The sequence below is a fragment of the Rhinatrema bivittatum genome, chromosome 2 (genome assembly GCF_901001135.1).
Source record: "Rhinatrema bivittatum chromosome 2, aRhiBiv1.1, whole genome shotgun sequence".
NCBI lineage: Eukaryota > Metazoa > Chordata > Amphibia > Gymnophiona > Rhinatrematidae > Rhinatrema > Rhinatrema bivittatum.
The window spans coordinates 225,362,809-225,382,245 of record NC_042616.1 but is presented as its reverse complement, the minus strand read 5'-3'; the positions used below and the strand labels follow the sequence as shown (position 1 = coordinate 225,382,245).

The 19,437-nt window shown below is 46.5% G+C and overlaps 1 protein-coding gene across 5 annotated transcripts in view; it reads left to right on the top strand.

The window, feature by feature from the left end:
* DAZL (deleted in azoospermia like) overlaps positions 1 to 19,437 on the top strand; it is a 533,025-nt gene that overhangs the window by 469,174 nt on the left and 44,414 nt on the right. For 4 of the 5 annotated variants that reach the window (XM_029589246.1, XM_029589249.1, XM_029589247.1 and 1 more), the window contains one exon: positions 5,361 to 5,462. The exons of the other annotated variant lie outside the window; for it this stretch is intronic. In XM_029589246.1, the coding sequence (XP_029445106.1) occupies positions 5,361 to 5,462 (102 nt within the window). The remainder of the gene's footprint in view (positions 1 to 5,360; positions 5,463 to 19,437) is intronic. 5 annotated transcript variants of the gene reach the window in all.

Below are 19,437 nucleotides of genomic sequence, written 5' to 3'. Positions count from 1 at the left end.
AGTTGAACCCTGTTAACTTTACCCTCAGAAATTATCATCCTTGAATGTTTGAACATCTTGGAAGATATCGAGTAGCCTTATCACCTTCCTAATCTTGGGAAGCCAAGTCATCACCTCTTTGACCTTTTTCCTCTTGCATGTAAATATGAGCTGCTTTGCCCTATTAGTACATGCAAGACAGGATGAAAAATCTATACAGAAAGAGGACATAGCTTGGACACAGTAGATTTTGCTTTAATAGTAAGTACTTTTGTTTACCTATCTGCCATGGGTGGAAGGGTATTATGTCTGTTTCTGCCTGCACTTTCCGGGTGGGGGGGGGGGCTTGGCAAAGGTTTTCATTGGAGGAGGGTCAGGTTTTTTTTTTTCTCACATTGTATTATGCCATTGTGTCTTAAGTGGAGCTGCATGTCAGAAGAAATGAACTGACTATTTTTCACAGCTTATGGTAGTGATTCTTCATGTGAGGGATATTCTAATGATCCATACTTTTCTTCCAAGGCATAATGACTGCTCAGAGCTTGAACATTACATTTTTTGTGAAAGCTTATCTGGGACCTTGAGGAGTTGGTGGTGCCAGCAGCCAAGATGCCAAGTCCTCTAGTACTAAGGGAACGAAGCATCTCATAGCTGGAATGGTAGAAGCAAACATAGTGCTTCACAGTCCAGGGAACTACAGCCTGCCTACATCTTATATGTCCTACTCCTGCCAAAGAACATACCAGGCGCCTCCACCATGAGAGATAGAAATGGCAGCTATGTAACAAAACAGCCCAAAACATGCATAAATGAGATGGGACAATTATTTCAGAAAATTGTGCCCTATTTATCTGAGAATATTGTCTTAATTGTGAGAGATACAAATGGAGACAGCATAAATTCGCCTGTGGAATTGAGTCATCCTGATATCAAAACAGAGGGATGATACCAATTGAAGGCATACATAAGCCAACAAATAGCATACTTGGTGTTTTGATAGTTATGTGGGAGGTAAGGTAAGCTGTGGACAAATTTTCTCCTTCATGATTTCTGGACACAGGAAGAACTTAGAAACTGGTATGTACCAAAGATGCACCTGATTGAACAAGGTGTAGCATTCAGGGATTGCTGCCCCTTTGGACGATATGTGCCCATAAACCTTTAAAATGTAGCATCATCAAATGCTGATGCCGTGGTGCAGCAACATTGTCCCACCTGAATATGGATAGCTGCTTGGGCAAACAAGCTGGAGAAAAACCCCACAAATAAGTAGTCATGTTGTTCAAAATCTTATTTGGACCCTGGTACAAATCAGGAAGGAATGTTGCGGGTTCTAACTTTTTCACCAGCAAAATTATGTGAAACCTGATTTATATGGGCACCATCAGGAGAAAAAAGGCTGATATTCTAAGTAAAATGCAGTATGATCCCAAAAGAGAAATTCTTTCATCTTTGCTCTTGATGGAGATCTCACCATAGAAAATATGGTGCCTAAGAAATATCAAGCAGTAATGTTGCTATCAGTGCATTCTAATATGAGAGCAGTTGGATAGGAAAAACCACGAACCATGAGCTCTACAATACAACTAGAGGTGGGGTGGACAACCTGGATCATTTAGAATGTATGGCTATTTGCAACTGCGAAACTGGCAGCTGATGACTCTTTCAGTGCGTTGTCTTTAGATGAAAAATCATCCTGTTTGGAACAGCATATTACTTTAAGAGAACCAAGAGAGCAGTTGCTCGATGGACTGACCAAACGACTATAAAATACCAATGGTCTGACCAGGCTGATTGGAACTGCATTTATTGCACTGGTCTACAGAAATCCCAGTATCTACCATTGTGCTGTCCAGACCAGAGCAGCAGGCTGCAGATTACAAAGATGTGAGAACTATAGAAGATATGAATGCAGACAGCACATAATTACTGTATAGCTGTAGTCTGTGTTCAGTGAAAAAATGTATGTATTGTGGCATGCCACCGGCCACTCTCCCAGTCCCAATCTGACTGGAATTATCTGGTTAAAAAAGGAAACTGAACCACCGGCTAAATCTCTGGGAGTGTTTCTCCATGGTCCTGCTGCCAAACTCCTCCTTACAGTTTCCCCTGGTTCCTCCTGTGGAAGCTCCCTAGGCCAGGTATTCCAGTCTCTGTTGCATATTTTTACCCTGTTCCTTCCAGGGTGTCATAGCTATGGATCCATATTCTCTCACCACAGTTAGTGAGCTGGACTTAAGAAAACATAGTCCCTGGCTGCCCCAGTGGTTAGTCTCTGTAGCTTAACTTTATCAAAAATCAGTCCGAAAATCATACAGTAATAAAGCAACTCTTTCCTTAATTGTACACACTGCTCACAGTTGCTTCCTTCACAGCCTAGGCTTGACTTGCATTCTCTGGGCTTGATTCAAAGGTAACCAGGCCCTATAACCACCTCCCACAATAATTTGCAGCTAGGGTTTTTGCTTCCCTTTTCACTATTGCTGCAACTACATCTTTCCTCTAGGCTGTTCAAAATCTCCACTTCCATCTCTTCCTCTGGTTCTGCCCATCCTTCTGACAAGCTCTGCCTTCTCTCTCCATATCTGAGCTTTCTTATCCTTTCGATAAGGTAAACTCTGAGTAGTTTCTCCTCCCTTTAGAACCTTCCTGTCTCTTTTGGGAGTTACTGTCTCCTGGTCTGGCTTCTGTTACTGGCTTTCCTTTCCAGGTTTTCATTACAGCCATCCTCCTTTTAATGCCCAGGAGGATATAATACCCATCACAGTATCTTATTTAATTCTTTTGAGTTGTTGAAAACATGTTTATTCATGAGAGGATTTTTCCCCTAAGCTCAAAAAGTGTTCATGACTTGCTGTTTTTTGGTTTGTTTTTTTTTACACTAAAAGTTTAATATTAAAATCGTTTTTCCATTGTTACTTTGTACTATTTATTGGCCATTGGCTCAGAGTCCAAATGTCCCTCAATCAGTATGAATGGTTTTCTTTTCATAATTGATAGTGTGTGCACCGTGTGCTTTGAATAGACTTCCTGAGCTGGTGTCTTGTTCCCGCTTGCTGCCTTTAAATCCAGTCTAAAAACCCATCTTTGAGTATGCTTTTAAATCGTAACCCCTGATTGTCCTGTTTTACAACCTCAGTAATTTTTAATGATTTTTTAAATGAATGAAATTCCCAGTCTCTTGCCTTGTATATTTGTCTTAATTATAATGTAAGCTCTACCAAGCAAGGACTGGTATATGTGCTTTGTAGGGATGTGAATCGTGTGATCGATCGTCTTAAAGATCGATTTTGGCTGGGGGGGGAGGGAAATCTGATCGTCATGTTTATTTGTTAAAAATCGTAAATCGGGGGAGGGCGGGAAAACCGGCACACCAAAACAACCCTAAAACCCACCCCGACCCTTTAAAACAAATCCCCCACCCTCCCGAACCCCCCCAAAATGTTTTAAATTACCTGGGGTCCAGGGGGGGGGTCCCGGCGCAATCTCCTGCTCTCGGGCCACGGCTGCGTTAATAGAAATGGCGCCGGTGGCCCTTTGCCCTTACCATATGACAGGGCAAAGGTAGCGCCAGCGCCATTTTGAATATTGGCAATACGGCGCGAGTGCAGAAGGTCGCTCCCGGACCCCCGCTGGACTTTTGGCAAGTCTTGTGGGGGTCAGGAGGCCCCCTCCCAAGCTGGCCAAAAGTCCCTGGGGGTCCAGCGGCGGTCTGGGAGCGATCTCCTGCACTCGTGACGTCGGGTGTCAGGAACCAAAATGGCGCCGGTGCTACCTTTGCCCTGTCATATGGTAAGGGCAAAGGGCCACCGGCGCCATTTCTATTAACGCAGCCGTGGCCCGAGAGTGGGAGATCGCACCGGGACCCCCCCACTGGACCCCAGGTAATTTAAAACATTTTGGGGGGGTTCGGGAGGATGGGGGATTTGTTTTAAAGGGTCGGGGTGGGTTTTAGGGTTGTTTTGGTGTGCCGGTTTTCCCGCCCTCCCCCGACTTACGATTTTTTGACGATAAATTGGGGGAATTGTTGTTGTATCGCGGCTCTAACGATTTTTGATGATTTAAAATATATCTGACGATTGTTTTAAATTGTCAAAAAACGATTCACATCCCTAGTGCTTTGCACAGCGCTGCGTATGTCAAGTAGTGATTTAGAAGGTGAGTAGTAGTAAATAGGAAGGACTGATTCTCCCAAATAGTTATTGATAGGCAGCTATAATAATCAGGATGAAATATGATTTTGTTTTTCAGCATTTGTCCTAGGTCATTTTGGTTGATCAAGTAGCTTTTTTAGCTAGTGAACCGCTCAGACTGGAGAAGGATATAAGCAGAAAGCGGTGTAGCTCAGGGAATTTCAAACCTGTTCTGGAGAGCCCACAGGATATTCATAGTGAATTGCATGAGATAAGTTTGTATATATTCAGTTTACTAAACTTTTTATTCCGAATGCTAGTAGCCATGACTTGTAGGAATTAACATAAGTTGTTCTTCAGAACAGATTCTGATTGCTAGTAATCATTACTTAGCATATGCTCACTACACAATATGTAAACCAGAGGTCAGCAATCCCTGTACAGAAGCCAGAGTGACACTTGAAAGCATTTGGCTGTGCACCTTACCAACTAGCTGCTTAAAGCCAGAGCACTTCTTTGCCCTGATCTGTGTCAGCATCACACATTGCCCTCTGTACAACCTCCCATCTTCTAGTAACTGAGATACAATATGGTGGCTGATGTGCTCCGTACCAGACCAAGTGGGGACTGCATTTCCAGAGCCTGTACATCTGTCTTGGTATCTCTTTAAAAAACCCTTACTCCCACACACAGCAGGAAGGAAGGTGGACAGACTACTAGGAGACATCCTCACCCCAGCTTGTGAGGGATGCAGGTAGAGTGAAATGTGAGACAGGCTGTGACAGAGAAAAAGGCAGAAGTTGTGAGCGAAGGCTGTAGATGTTATGTCTGGGGCTGTTTGGCTCTGTAGTTGCTCCTTTTTCTTTCCAGCTCAGACAAAACGAGTGCTGGGATCCTGGTGCAATGAGTATTACTTTGCAACTAACCAGAGGATGTTTTACCCTTATTTTAATATCTCCACACCACTGTTTAGTAACTGCACAATAGTCCTGAGGTCAGGAGCTTTGCATCAGGACTCCTTCCAGATCTCTGTATCATAGGCTCTAACTCAAGTGTTGCCAGTATTGTTGACTGCAGTAGTCAAAGGGTCAAATAATTGTGTTCATGCTGCTGGGCACAACTGATTATTGTTTTAGTATGGCAGTGTACTGAAGTTTTTTAAATGTTGTAAACAGCAGTTGTTAGTAAAACAAATTACATAATTTAGTTGAGAGACAGCTTAAGTCTATAAAGTTCAATGTATTTCAGAAATCTGTGGACCGAAGTATCCAAACTGTGGTGTCATGTTTGTTCAACCCAGAAAACAGACTGCAGCGAAACTCTTTTGTAGCTCAAGATGACTACCTCAAGGTAAAGTCTAGAACAAACTAATTGCCTACTAATTTCCTGCAATAAGAGTTGAATAAGAAAATGACATGGCAGAGGATGTTTGATCCTGGATTGAGGTGATTTTTTTTTTTTTTTTCTGGGTGAGGATGCAAAGCTAACTATCTTTATTTCTTCCAGGAAAAGTAGTTTCAGTTAACTTACATTATGCTATAAGTAGAGAAAGTCATGCTCCCACTTACATTGTCTGGATAATATAAATCTTTATTTAAGAAAATGTTTTTATTTGATGCTTTGTGGTATAATAGATGTCTTGTCTTATGGTTTGCTCTCAAATTAATTAGTGGATTTGTAAAACAAGCACAGTACATTAGTCTGAAATTAAAAAAAAAAAAGTATTATGCTTTAAAATTGTAAATGTCCTCGAGTTCTGAGGTAGAAGCAATATATAAATCAAAATAAAATAACATTTAAGATATTAGGACAAATTTTTAAGGTGTGATGTATTTGACACCAGTCACTAAAAGTGTCATACCTAGCACAACTGTTTAATCATAAGACTGCTTTAAAAGGAATTTCCACTGAAAAATGAGTGTTTGCCCATGGTAAACCCCTCTTTGATAATATCCCTCAATGGGGGAAATGTATATGCACTAACAGCATACTTGATTTTCCCCTGGGGAAAAGTGGTGCTGGGGGCAGAGATGGTAGAGAAGCACATGGAGATTTAATTTTGAAATCATCATGCCTGCTTTTCCCCACATATTTTGCACTGCAAAATATTCTAGAAAATGCCTCCATGCGTTTTTCCTGCAGCATTGGCTGGCCAGTGAATTTTTAAAGGGAAACAGAATATAAGGAGTTTTCCTTTAAAGTCTGCTTGCAGCCCCACAGATACTTAACTGGAAACTACTCAAGTCTGTAATTTTGTGCATATCATTTAGTACCACCAAAATGTGTATAAGTGCTAGTGTATATAAAAAGCTGTAAATTTTAAGCAACTAAAAAGTGTGCAGTGCATAAACACTCTCCTTTTCAAAATACTTATCTTGAAAACAGTAATGTAGTCCATGGTAAGGTTGATCAGTCCCAATCCAAACAATCTGAGACCGCTTAATTCACAAACAAATGGCTTCATCGGACAAAGATATACAGTGAGTATAATCTCTTCAGTCTGCTTGGGAGCAGCATCATTCAGAATAACAGCCTCCATCTATGCCTTTCATAATAGCAATTCTGCTGATGAACAATCCAGAGGAAGGGTCAGTATAAAGGATGATGTTCTATGCATAAAACAAGAGTGGGACCTGATGATCTTAAGATGACCCAACCCTTGGATAAGGTGACGACAAAAGCCTAGAATGATGCTTAGTTGCATAGGAGGAGCAATGGTCAGCAGAAAAGATATTGCCCCTGGTAAGACTACATTTGGAATACTGTGTAAAATTCTGAAGACCACACCTTCAGAAGGACATAAACCAGATGGTCTGTCCAGAGGTGGCTAATAAAAATTGTGTTCATTATAAAGCATATGAGGACAGACTTAGTTTAAATATGTATACTCTAGAGGAAAGGCAAGACATAGGAGAGATAATAGAAGTTTAAAAACCTCCAAGATAGTGCCTCCTGTGCACTATCTCAATAGAAATAATGCTCTGGAAGGAGGGGTCATGACATGAGGGTGAAATGGGGTACACTAAGGAGTAATCTAATGAAATATTTCGTCACAGAAATGGTGGTATATGCATGGAACAGCCTCCTAGTGGAGGTGGTGAAGACAAGGACAGTATCTGAATTGAACAAAATATGGGACAAGCACAGATGTTTTTTAAACATTTGTAGATGGGCAGACTAGATAAGCCATATAGTCTTTTTGTCATCATATATGTTTCTCTGAACAGTAGGAATTAATGCATGGATGATATCCAACCCATACATTTCCACTCTGAGCGTGTGCAGTATTTCCTGCAGACACATGCTATTTTGTGAATACCTCAGTCTTTTTGTCCAAGCTTCTGCACAAACTTGTTCTCAAGCTCTCTACTTGTTTTTGCCTTTATTGGCCTAGTGCAGTGGTCTTTGCTATTTTTTGACTGGGATTGATTTTGATCCAATGGAAGTTGGGGGGGTCCTCCCTCCAATTTTGTGGCTGACCAGGGTGGTGGGCAACCTATGCTGTCCAATCATTTTCTCTGTGGACCAGCAGATAGTCACAGAAGTGGGTAGCGTCCTTCTATAGTGCTGGGATGGAGTGTACTCTTTTCAAGCCAGAAGTAAAACGTTCAAAGATTCTGAGCATGTGCAGGACTTCCCATGCAGCTCTTGCTATGCAGTCTGCCTCAGTTTTATTTTGTCCACTCTGCAAATGGTCAGGATTCCTCTCTTATCCCAGGACAAGCAGGATGATAGTCCTCACATATGGGTGACGTTACTGGACGGAGCCCTATCACGGAAAACTTTGTCAAAGTTTCTAGAAACGTTTGACTGGCACACTGAACCCACTGAGCATGCCCAGCATGCCATGATCCCTCAAGCCACAGGGGTCTCCCTTCAGTCTTCGTTTTTCCGCGCTGCAGTTAGCATCGCGGTGAAGGAGCCCTGTGTGAGTTTTCTCACACAAAATACTTCAAGAAAAAGTTAAAATTTCTCAATTTACCCCTTCATAGGGGTCTCCATGTCTCCACCTGCCAGTGAGTACTTGTTTTTTCCCAGTCGATTCCAGTTAAACAGAATTTTTCTGTCAGGTCGTCGACAGCTGTCCGGCCTTCGTAATGGCAAACAGTTTTAAAAAATGCCCGAACTGCCCTCACACTGTCTATCACCGACCCACATGTTGAGTGTGTGCTGTGCTTGGGTGAATCTCATAACATTTCCTCCTGTCCACAATGCGCTGAGATGACGGCCAAGGGCAGGTGAGCCCGTCAAGAGAAGATGGAACATCTCTTCCATATTCAACTGACATCGACTCAGTCGTCTCCGGCTGGAGCGGCTAAAAAGTTAGTCGTCCGAAAACGTCGCCCTGACGGCTCCGGTGACCGATTATCAGAATCCATCCCAGTCATCTGTAAAATCTACATCTGGGCTTGAGAAAAAAAGCACCAAATATCGGGAGAAGCATCGTCATCGATGGACATCGACACCCAATGTCGCATCTATTCAGAGAACTCCATCGATGCCAGTAGAACCATCACCGAAAAGGTCTCGAGAGGAAGGGCCATCGATACCCTCGATGCCTCTCACTCCAAGGCGATCCCCACCGGTAACTGTGCTGGGTACCAAGCCACCACAAGGACCTGTGGAAGAGCCGGTCCCGCCTTCTCTGCCACCCCTATAGCTGCTCTGATCTCACCAGCTATACAGGAGGAACTGGATGGTTTTATCCGCCAGGCAGTCAGTCGCTCTGAGATCTTCAACCATCGGGCCAATGCCCATGCTGATGCCACTGCCGATGCTGGCGCCGGATCTTTCAGTCTTCGCACCAATACTCTCAAAGCTCGATACCCTCATCGGTGCTCTCCCAATGCAACCAACGGTACCGAAAATGCCAATTCCAGTTAGTGAAGACAATGCCTTCTCCGATACCCGTACCAGGGCCATCTGGAATTTCTCGGCCGAGAATTCTGGTGTCTCCATTGATGCCATTTTCTCTTCCATAGATGCCTTTTTTCATACCTCGCTCTACTCCTCCACTAAGCCCTTCATCAGACCCTTGGGATGAGGGGACACCGATTCATCATCGGAAGATATGTCTGAGCCATCCCCAACTCAAGAAAGAAGGAAGTCACCACCAGAGGATCTCTCCTTTTCAAATTTTGTAAAGGAGATGGCTGAATCCATTCCTTTTCAGCTAGTGGCAGAAGAGGACACGAGGCAAAAGACCCTGGAGGTTTTGCAATTTGTAGATCCTCCTAAATAAGTTTTAGCAATACCAGTCCATGAAGTCCTGGTTGACCTACAACATAGGCTGTGGGAGCACCCATGTTCAATCCCACCAGTGAACAAGAGGATGGATGCCACCTACCTAGTACAACATATTCCAGGTTTCCAAAAGCCCCAACTCCCACACCAATCTGTGGTGGTAGAATACACCCAAAAGAAGTCAGAGGATACGTTAACACACGTCTACACGTCCTAGCAAGGAACAAACGTTCTTAAATACTCTTGGCAGGAAGGTTTTTCAAGGTTCAGTGCTTGTCTCCAGGATTGCGTCATATCAATTATATATGACTCGGTATCAACGCAATCTCTGGAAGCAGATGTAACAGCTATCTGAGCCCTTACCTCAGCAATATCAAGACTCAGTGAATAACATCATACACAAGGGTCTAGAAGCAGGCAAGCATGAAGTCCGTGCAGCCTATGATAGTTTTGAAACCTTGTCCAGGATGGCTGCAACGGTAATTAGTGCCCTTAGGTGGGCCTGGCTGAAGGCCTCTGACCTCAGGCCTGAGGTTCAGGAAAAGTTAGCAGATCTGCATTGTGCAGGTGACTACCTTTTTGGGGGGAAGGTTCAAGATGCAGTGGTGCAGCTCAAAGAACATTCTCAAACTCTGCACCAACTCTCTGCTGTTCCAACAGAAATGCCCTCTTCTGCACATAGAACAGTGAGAGAGGACACCAGAAAACCCTATTATAGACCACGGAGGTATTATCCACCAGCACCCTGTGGTAGGGCATCCAGACTAGCACAGAGAAGTCAACCTAGGCAACCAAGGTCACCTAGGCCTCAACCTCCTCCTCAGATAGGCCCAGCATCAGGATTTTGAGAACCTGCCAGAGGACAGCAGCCACTCCACCAACCCGATCCCAGATCTACCAGTGGGAGGTCAGGTCTTTCTTTCAACCCAATTGGTCAAACATCACAACAGATCAATGGGTACTATTCATTATAACACAAGGTTACCAAGTGGATATTCTCACAGTACCAAAAGACTCTCCACCAAAGTCTCTTTGGATACACAAAGATCATATCACTCTCCTGCAAACAGAAATTATCCACCCTTCTGAGAGCCAGGGCCGTGGAACCAGTTCCCCGACCTCAGCAGGGCTGAGGATTCTACTCCCGTTATTTCCTCATTCCAAAGAAAACAGGAAACCTACACCCCATCTTAGACCTCTGCAATCTCAACAAATTTCTACGAAAAGAAAAATTCAGAATGGTCTTAGGCACTATGCTTCCCCTTCTTCAAGCAAGAGATTGGCTCTGTTCTCTGGATCTGCAAGACGCTTACGCTCACATTCCAATATTCCCTCCTCATCGCAAGTTTCTGTGCTTCCTGGTGGGACATCAGCATTTCCAATACCGGGTTCTGCCATTTGGACTTGCCTCAGCACCCCGAGTATTCATAAAGTGCCTAGCGGTAGCAGCGGCTCATTTGCACAAAGAAAGTATATACGTCTTTCCTTACCTGGATGACTTGGCTCATCAAAAGCCAGTCAAAACAAAAAGCTCTCAACTCTCTCAGGCTCACAATCTATCTGCTCCACTCGTTGGGATTCCTAATCAATTACCAGAAATCCCACCTGATACCATCTCGCCTACTGCAATTCATCGGAGCAGAGTTGAACACCACAATATCAAGAGCCTTCCTCCCAGAGGACCGTGCAGAGACACTCTCCACATTAATGAAATCTCTGCACACAAAGAAACATGCGACAGCCCTTCAGTTTCTAACTCTGCTCGGCCACATGGCCTCCACAGTTCACGTCACTCCTATGGCCAGATTAGCCATGAGAATAACCCAATGGACATTAAGATCACAGTGGATACAAGCCATTCAACCATTGTCGTCTCCAATTCAAATAACCCACCAACTACGTTGATCTCTCCTCTGGTGGGTGAACACGAACAACTTGTGCACAGGCCTACCCTTCCAACAACCAGTTCCGCAAGTAACTTTAACTACCGATGCATCCACCTTAGGTTGGGGAACACACATAGGCAATCTCCAAACTCAGGGTACTTGGATAAAACTCAAAGCAACATTTCAAATCAATTTCTTGGAGCTTCGAGCTATACGTTATGCTCTATATGCATTCAAGGACTGCCTTTCACACAAGACTGTTTTATACAGACAGACAACACGGTAGCCATGTAGTACCTGAACAAACAGGGAGGTACGAGCTCATATCTCCTTTGTGAAGAAGCCGCACAAATTTGGGACTTGGCCTTAACATATTCCATGTTTCTCCAGGCCACTTATCTAGCAGGCATACACAACGTAGTTGCAGATCGCCTCAGTCGTCAGTTCCATCCCCATGAGTGGTCTCTGGATCCTTTGGTAACGACCAGAATATTCCAATGTTGGGGCCAGCCAACCATAGACCTCTGCATCTGAACTGAATTGCAAAGTGGACAGATTCTGCTCCCTATACAAGCGGACCAACAAGTTCACCAGGGACGCCTTTACTCACCCTTGGAATTCAGGCCGTCTATACGCATATCCCCCGATACCGCTAATAACCAAAACTCTAGTGAAGCTACAACAGGACAAAGGGTTAATGATACTCATAGCCCCATATTGGCCTCGACAAGTGTGGTTTCCCATATTTCTCAACCTCTCAATCAGAGAACCAATTCGCCTGGGCACAGCTCCCACTCTCATAACTCAGGATCAGGGCAGATTACGCATTGCCAACCTTCAATCCCTATCTCTAACAGCCTGGATGTTGAAAGTTTGATCCTGCAACCACTCAATCTTTCAACTAATGTGTCTCAAGTGCTTGTAGCTTCACTTAAACATTCCACACGAAAAACCTATCATTCTAAGTGGAAAAGATTCACCACACGGTGTGCACAGAAAAGTATTGACCCCTTTTCCTGCCCCACATCGTCTTTATTAGACTATCTCTGGCACCTTTCAGACTCTGGTCTCCAGGCTACATCAGTAAGGGTACATTTAAGTGTTATCTCAGCTTACCATAATACAATAGGGGATGCACTGATATCAGCGCAACCCCTTATCAGTAGGTTTATGAGAGGTTTAGTTCACCTTAAACCCCCGTTACGGCCACCAGTCACAGAATGGGACCTTAATGTAGTATTAACAAGACTCATCCATTCTCCCTTTGAACCCATGGATTCCTGCGATGTTAAATTTCTTACATGGAAGGTTCTCTTCCTAGTGGCTATTTCATCTGCTAGAAGGGTTAGTGAGTTACAAGCACTTGTCACATATTCACCCTATACAAGGTTCCTACATGACCGAGTAGTCCTCCGTACACACCCAAAATTCCTTCCCAATGTAGTTACAGAAATCCACTTGAATCAGTCCATAGTCTTGCCCACATTCTTCCCAAGACCTCTCTCTCACCAAGGTGAGGGTTTTGTACACCTTTGACTGTAAATGTGCACTTGCTTATTACCTAGACCGCACTGCAGTCCATAGGAAATCCACTCAACTCTGTTTCTTTTGATAAAAACAAACCGGATAAAGCAGTGGGCAAACAAACTCTCTCTAACTGGCTTGCAGATTGTATAGAGTTCTGCTATGACAAAGCAGGCCTTCCTCTCCAGGGATGAGTAAAGAAGCACTCAGAGCACTGTCAACCTCAGTAGCACACTATCGTTCAGTACCAATAGCTGACGTATGTAAAGCTGCAACATGGAGTTCTCTTCACTCCTTTTCAGCTCATTATTGTTTGGTCAAGGAAGGACAAGATTCAACCTACGGACAATCTGTCTTAAAGAACTTGTTTCCAGTGTAATCCCAACTCCTTCCACATCCAACCTGCTGTGATTTCAGGCTGCCTCATATTTTTTCCAACAGTACACCAGTTGTTGTGCCCGTTGCACAAGTTGTTTGCTGTTGGTCCAATACAAGACTGACTCAGCCTGTAGCTTGCTAATCACCCATATGTGAGGACTATCATCCTGCTTGACCTGGGATAAAGCAAAATTGCTTACCTGTAATAGATGTTCCCTGTACGTACCAGGATCAGTCCAGACTGCTGGGTTATGCCTCCCGTCCAGCAGATGGAGTCAGAGAGAAACTGAAAAGGCACCACTGATATACCCTGGTGCGCCCCCTGCGATCCTTCAGTATATCTCTGACTCCAGCAGATGAGAGAGCATAACCTTGCGGTCCTGATCTCCTGTAAATTGAATTGTGAAGGGGTTTCCCTATCAGGTTTGACTTAGTGTATAGGAGAAATCCTGTGACTGGATCAAGGTAATACTTTGTACCTAATTTGGTACTGCTAATTTGGTGCTGCTAATAGGAGCCGTAGCAGGCAAGGCAGGGCACTGCCCTACAGCCTTTTCCCGGGGTTTATTTCAGCCCTACCCAGTGAGAGGAGGGGAGAATTAATCGGTGGGCCGGTCACTCTCCCTCTCCGCCTCCTGAGAAGTTTAATTCCTCGGAGAAAAAGTTTAGCCGGGTGCAGTACACCCCCTATCGGCTCCCCTAACAAATTGTTTGTGAGGTAGTTTTCTTAGCTGCCGGTGGCAGCGCTATCAATAATAAAAAAAAAAAAAAAAAAGAGGTAATTTGGTCCCAGCCTGCTTTACTCACTGTGGTCTCCGGAAGGGGTGGCTTGTCACCCAGCCCTTGTTCGCGCCGTTTTTCGAACCGTTTTTTTGGTTTTCTAAAAAAAAAAAAAAATGCCCCGAGGAACCGTTTGTACGGCGTGTGGGGATCCCGGCCGCCGGCTCTCCCGCGAGGGCCTTTGCTCCCGGTGTCTTCCCGGGGGTGAGGGCTCCTCGCGGGGGCCAGCCGCGGCCAGGGGCTCCCCTTCCCCTCGGCTTGGTGCACGGGCAGCGTCGGGCAAATCTCGGCAGTCCTCGCTGCCGATACCGATGGCGGCGGCCATTTTGGAAAATTCGGCGGCCATTTTGAATGAGCTCGATGGCGACGCGATTTCGTCAGAAGAGGGGGAGGACCTCCCCCCTCTGTCCCCGCCGGACCTTAGCCCCCGCGGGCCAGATTTGCCACCTGGGGGAGCAAAAGGAGGTTCTTTGAAAAGACCTCATCCCTTTACCTCACAATTTGTTCTTTTGCTCCATAAGGCGTATATGGAAGCCGAAACGGAATGGGAACAGGGTAATTCTGGCCCAGCTAAACAGGGGAGAATTTCTACTGGTCTCTTTGGCTTGGGGGATCCAGCTCCGGCTCCTCCTAAACCTCCGCAGCAGGCTACTCCGGCTCCTTCGGCTCCAAAACCGCCACAGCCTGCAGCTCCGGTTCCCCTTTCACAAAATCCGTCCACCCCGGATCCTGATACGGATCTGGGGGGTACGGACCCGGTTGAGGGAGATGATCCTCAGATTCTCCGGTTATTTCATAAGGAGGAATTGGATCCTTTGATTACTCATGTTCTTAGGGAACTAAAGATTCCAGTACCCCAGATAGACGCAAATTCCCAGCCAGGGGATTTTGAATTAGATGGGCTCCGCGCACCCGCGCATGCTTTTCCTTTTCACAATAAACTGTTTCAGCTTGTATCCCGGGAATGGGATAATCCGGAGGCATCTCTTAGAGTCAGCCGGGCTATGGATAAGCTTTACCCTCTCCCTGCTGATTCCTTGGAGCTCCTTAAGGTGCCAAGGGTGGATTCGGCGGTCACTGCCATGGCAAAGCATACCACCATTCCCGTAACATGGGGTACGGCCCTTAGGGATCTTCAAGATCGGAAGTTGGAGACGTTGCTTAAACGCATCTTTGAGGTTTCAGCCTTGGGAGTACGGGCGGCCGTTTGCAGTTGCATGGTACAAAGGGCTACCCTTCGCTGGGTACAACAGATGTTGACATCTCAGGATCTGCCTCCGGATGAAGCAGAGCAGGCAAACCGCATAGAATCTGCGGTGGCTTACGCCGCAGATGCCTTCTATGACCTCCTCCGCACTTCGGCCCGGTCTATGTCTTCGGCAGTGTCGGCACGGAGGTTACTCTGGCTGCGTCACTGGGCAGCAGATTCTTCCTCCAAGGCCCAACTTGTTCTTTTCCTTTTCGGGGAAAACTATTATTTGGCACCGAGTTAGAAGACCTTATCCGGTCTTTGGGGGAGAATAAGGTGTTCAAGTTGCCAGAGGACAGGCCTAGATTTTTTTGCCCTTCGGGTACCTTCCGCAGACGATTTCGCGGGCAGCGACGTTTTCGATCGGGGAGGGGTTCCTCTTTTGCTACAAGGCAGCCATCTACGCGCTCCCAGTCATGGACTCCTTCCTTTCGTGGTAGAAGGCCAGCACGCGCAGGGGCGTCTCATACCTTCGCCTCCTCTAAAGCGGCTCAATGAAGGGACACCGGCCCATTCCTCCGTCCCGGAGGTCGGAGGACGACTCTCTTACTTTCGGGAGGAATGGGCCACAATTACCACGGACCAATGGGTCCTCGACATTATATCTCACGGATACGCCTTAGATTTTGCAAAACCCCTGCGCGATTTGTTCCTAATCTCTCCCAGCGGTTCTCTGGTAAAGCAACAACGAATTGCTCAGACCCTGGAGCGGTTACAGGAGCTGGGAGCAATAGTGCCAGTGCCGCCCGCCGAACAACGCACAGGCCGTTATTCCATTTATTTCATCGTTCCCAAAAAGGAGGGCATGTTCCGGCCGATTCTGGATCTCAAACGGGTCAACAGGGCTTTGCGCATACCGCGGTTTCGGATGGAGACCCTGCGCTCGGTCATCGCCGCGGTAAACAAAGGCGAGTATATGGCTTCCTTAGATCTCACGGAGGCTTACTTGCACATAGGGATCCAAGAGTTCCATCAAAGATTTCTGCGCTTTATGGTCCTGGGATCTCATTTCCAGTTCTGCGCTCTTCCGTTCGGTCTGGCAACAGCTCCGAGAGTGTTCACCAAGGTAATGGTGGTCGTGGCGGCGAGTCTTCGGAGAGACGGAGTGTTGGTACACCCTTATTTGGACGACTGGCTCATTCGGGCAAAATCGCGCCGTCTCTGCGAAGACACAATTCAGGCGGTTCTCCATCGGCTCCACTCCTTGGGTTGGGTAGTCAATTACCCCAAGAGCCATCTGATTCCCTCCCAGAATTTGGAGTTTCTGGGCGCCTCGTTCGATACCAAAGTGGGGAAGGTTTTCCTGCCACAGGCAAGGATGGAGCGGCTGATGGCGCACGTTCGCCGTCTCCTCGCCCTTCCCTTGCCAGTGGTATGGGATTACTTTACAGGTCCTTGGATATATGGTGTCCACTCTGGATTTGGTTCCGTGGTCTTTTGCGCATATGCGACCGCTACAGAGGGCCCTTCTGTCTCGTTGGGACCCCAAATCGGAAGAGTTTCAGATACCTTTGCCACTCTTACCCCCAGCAAGGACCAGTCTGCAGTGGTGGTTGGATCCGGTCCACTTGCTCCAAGGTACCGATTTGGAGCCACCCCAATGGATCATTGTCACGACCGATGCCAGTCTGACGGGCTGGGGAGCAGTCTGTCAGTCTCAGTCCACTCAGGGACGTTGGACGCCTTCTCAGACCAAGTGGTCTATCAATCGTTTGGAAACAAGGGCGGTTCGCCTAGCGCTACAGCAATTTCTGCCTTTGATTCGGGACAGAGCAGTTCGGGTTTTGTCCGACAATGCAACCACGGTAGCGTATATAAATCGGCAAGGCGGTACACGGAGTCTACCGGTGGCAACCGAAGCCAGCCAATTGATGGTGTGGGCAGAGCAGCACCTGTCTCGGATCGCGGCGTATCACATCGCAGGAGTCGACAACGTTCAAGCAGACTATCTCAGCCGGCAACGACTAGATCCGGGAGAGTGGGAACTATCTCCCGAGGCACTCAGACTCATCTGCCGCCGGTGGGGAACTCCACCGTTGGACCTCATGGCAACTCGTTTGAATGCCAAGGCAGCTCGCTTCTTCAGTCGCAGAAGGGAACACGGGTCGGAGGGCGTGGACGCGCTAGTTCTTCCCTGGCCCACGCACGTTCTTCTGTATGTGTTTCCACCGTGGCCGTTGGTGGGGAAAATATTGCAGCGAATAGAATCCCACACGGGACCCGTCGTTCTCGTAGCCCCGGAATGGCCAAGGAGGCCGTGGTTCGCCGACCTCATCAATCTAGCGGTGGACGGCCCCTTGCGCCTCGGTCATCTGCCTCGGCTCCTTCGGCAGGGTCCAGTATTTTTCGACCAGGCCGATCGCTTTTGTCTAGCGGCTTGGCTTATGAGAGGCGGCAATTGAGAAAGAAAGGATATTCCGAGTCGGTCATTACTACTCTTCTGCAGGCTCGTAAGCCCTCTACCTCGGTTGCTTATGTCAAGGTATGGAGAGTTTTTGACTCCTGGTGTCAGGGTCTGGAAGTACCGTCGCGGAAGGCTACGGTGTCTCATATTCTGACCTTTTTGCAAGAGGGTCTAAAGAAGGGTTTATCCTATAATTCTCTGCATGTGCAGGTAGCAGCCCTAGGCTGTTACCGCGGTAAACTTGACGGAATTTCCATTGCCATGCATCCGGACGTTGCACGATTTTTAAAAGGAGTTAAACATTTGCGACCCCCGGTACGACCTATCTGTCCTTCTTGGAGTTTAAATTTGGTTCTCCGGGGTCTTTGTACTTCTCCGTTTGAGCCCCTACGAAGGGCTACCCTCAAGGATCTCACTCTCAAAACTGTTTTTCTCGTTGCTATTTGTTCGGCTCACCGAATCTCGGAACTTCAGGCGTTGTCTTGTAGGGAACCTTTTCTCCGTATTTCTAATTCGGGGGTTTCTCTACGTACTGTTCCCTCGTTTTTGCCTAAGGTTGTTTCCGCCTTTCACGTCAACCAGACGGTGGACCTACCGGCTTTTGCGGTGGACGGCGCTGAGGCGTCGCGGCAACCGGAACTTCGCAAGTTGGATGTTCGCAGGACGCTCTTGCGGTACCTGGACGTTACCAACCCCTTTCGGTTGTCTGATCATCTGTTTGTCTTGTGGGGTGGTCCAAAGAAAGGGAATAAAGCTTCGAAAGCTACGATAGCACGCTGGTTGAAGGAGGCGATTGTTTCTACGTACATTTCCCAAGGTCGCGCCGTTCCGGAGGGTCTTAAGGCTCATTCTCTGCGCTCCCAGGCGGCGTCTTGGGCAGAGAGTGGTTTTATTTCCTCACAGGAAATTTGCCAAGCGGCTACTTGGAAGACGTTGCACACCTTTGCGAGACATTACCGTTTGGACGTGCGCGCTCCGGTGGACTCCTTTGGCAGTGGTGTGCTTCGTGCGGGACTATCAGGGTCCCACCCCGTTTAGGGCAGCTTGGGTACTTCCCAGCAGTCTGGACTGATCCTGGTACGTACAGGGAAAGGAAAATTAGGACTTACCTGATAATTTTCATTCCTGTAGTACCAAGGATCAGTCCAGACGCCCGCCCATATCAGTGAAGAGTGTAAAGTCCCGCAACTGTTCTTTTTTTTCGGGTTCCGTTTTTACGGGTACTTGTTCTTGTTTTGTATGGTTGTCTGCAGGGTTTCCTCGTTTTCCACATGTTCATAATTTTCATCTTTATCTTGATCTAGTCACAGAGTTTGCCATAGTTTCTAATTTTCATACTGCTTTGTTATGGATTATACTGAAGGGATCGCAGGGGGCGCACCAGGGTATATCAGTGGTGCCTTTTCAGTTTCTCTCTGACTCCATCTGCTGGACGGGAGGCATAACCCAGCAGTCTGGACTGATCCTTGGTACTACAGGAATGAAAATTATCAGGTAAGTCCTAATTTTCCTTTATCCCAGGACAGCAGGATGTAGTCCTCACGAAACCCACCCGCCACCCCGCGGAGTTGGGTCTGACACATTTTATTTTATTTTTGTTAATGCTTATTGCTACACACGAGACTGAAGGGAGACCCCTGTGACTCGAGGGATCATGGCATGCTGGGCATGCTCAGTGTGCCAGTCAAACGTTTCTAGAAACTTTGACAAAGTTTTCTGTGATAGGGCTCTGTCCAGTGATGTCACCCATATGTGAGGACTACATCCTATTACAGGTATGCAATTTTGCTTTCTTGCCTATCACTGTTTTGCAAATTTCAAAAAGTTAAGTAGTTTTCATCTCAGTTCTTCAGAGTAAGT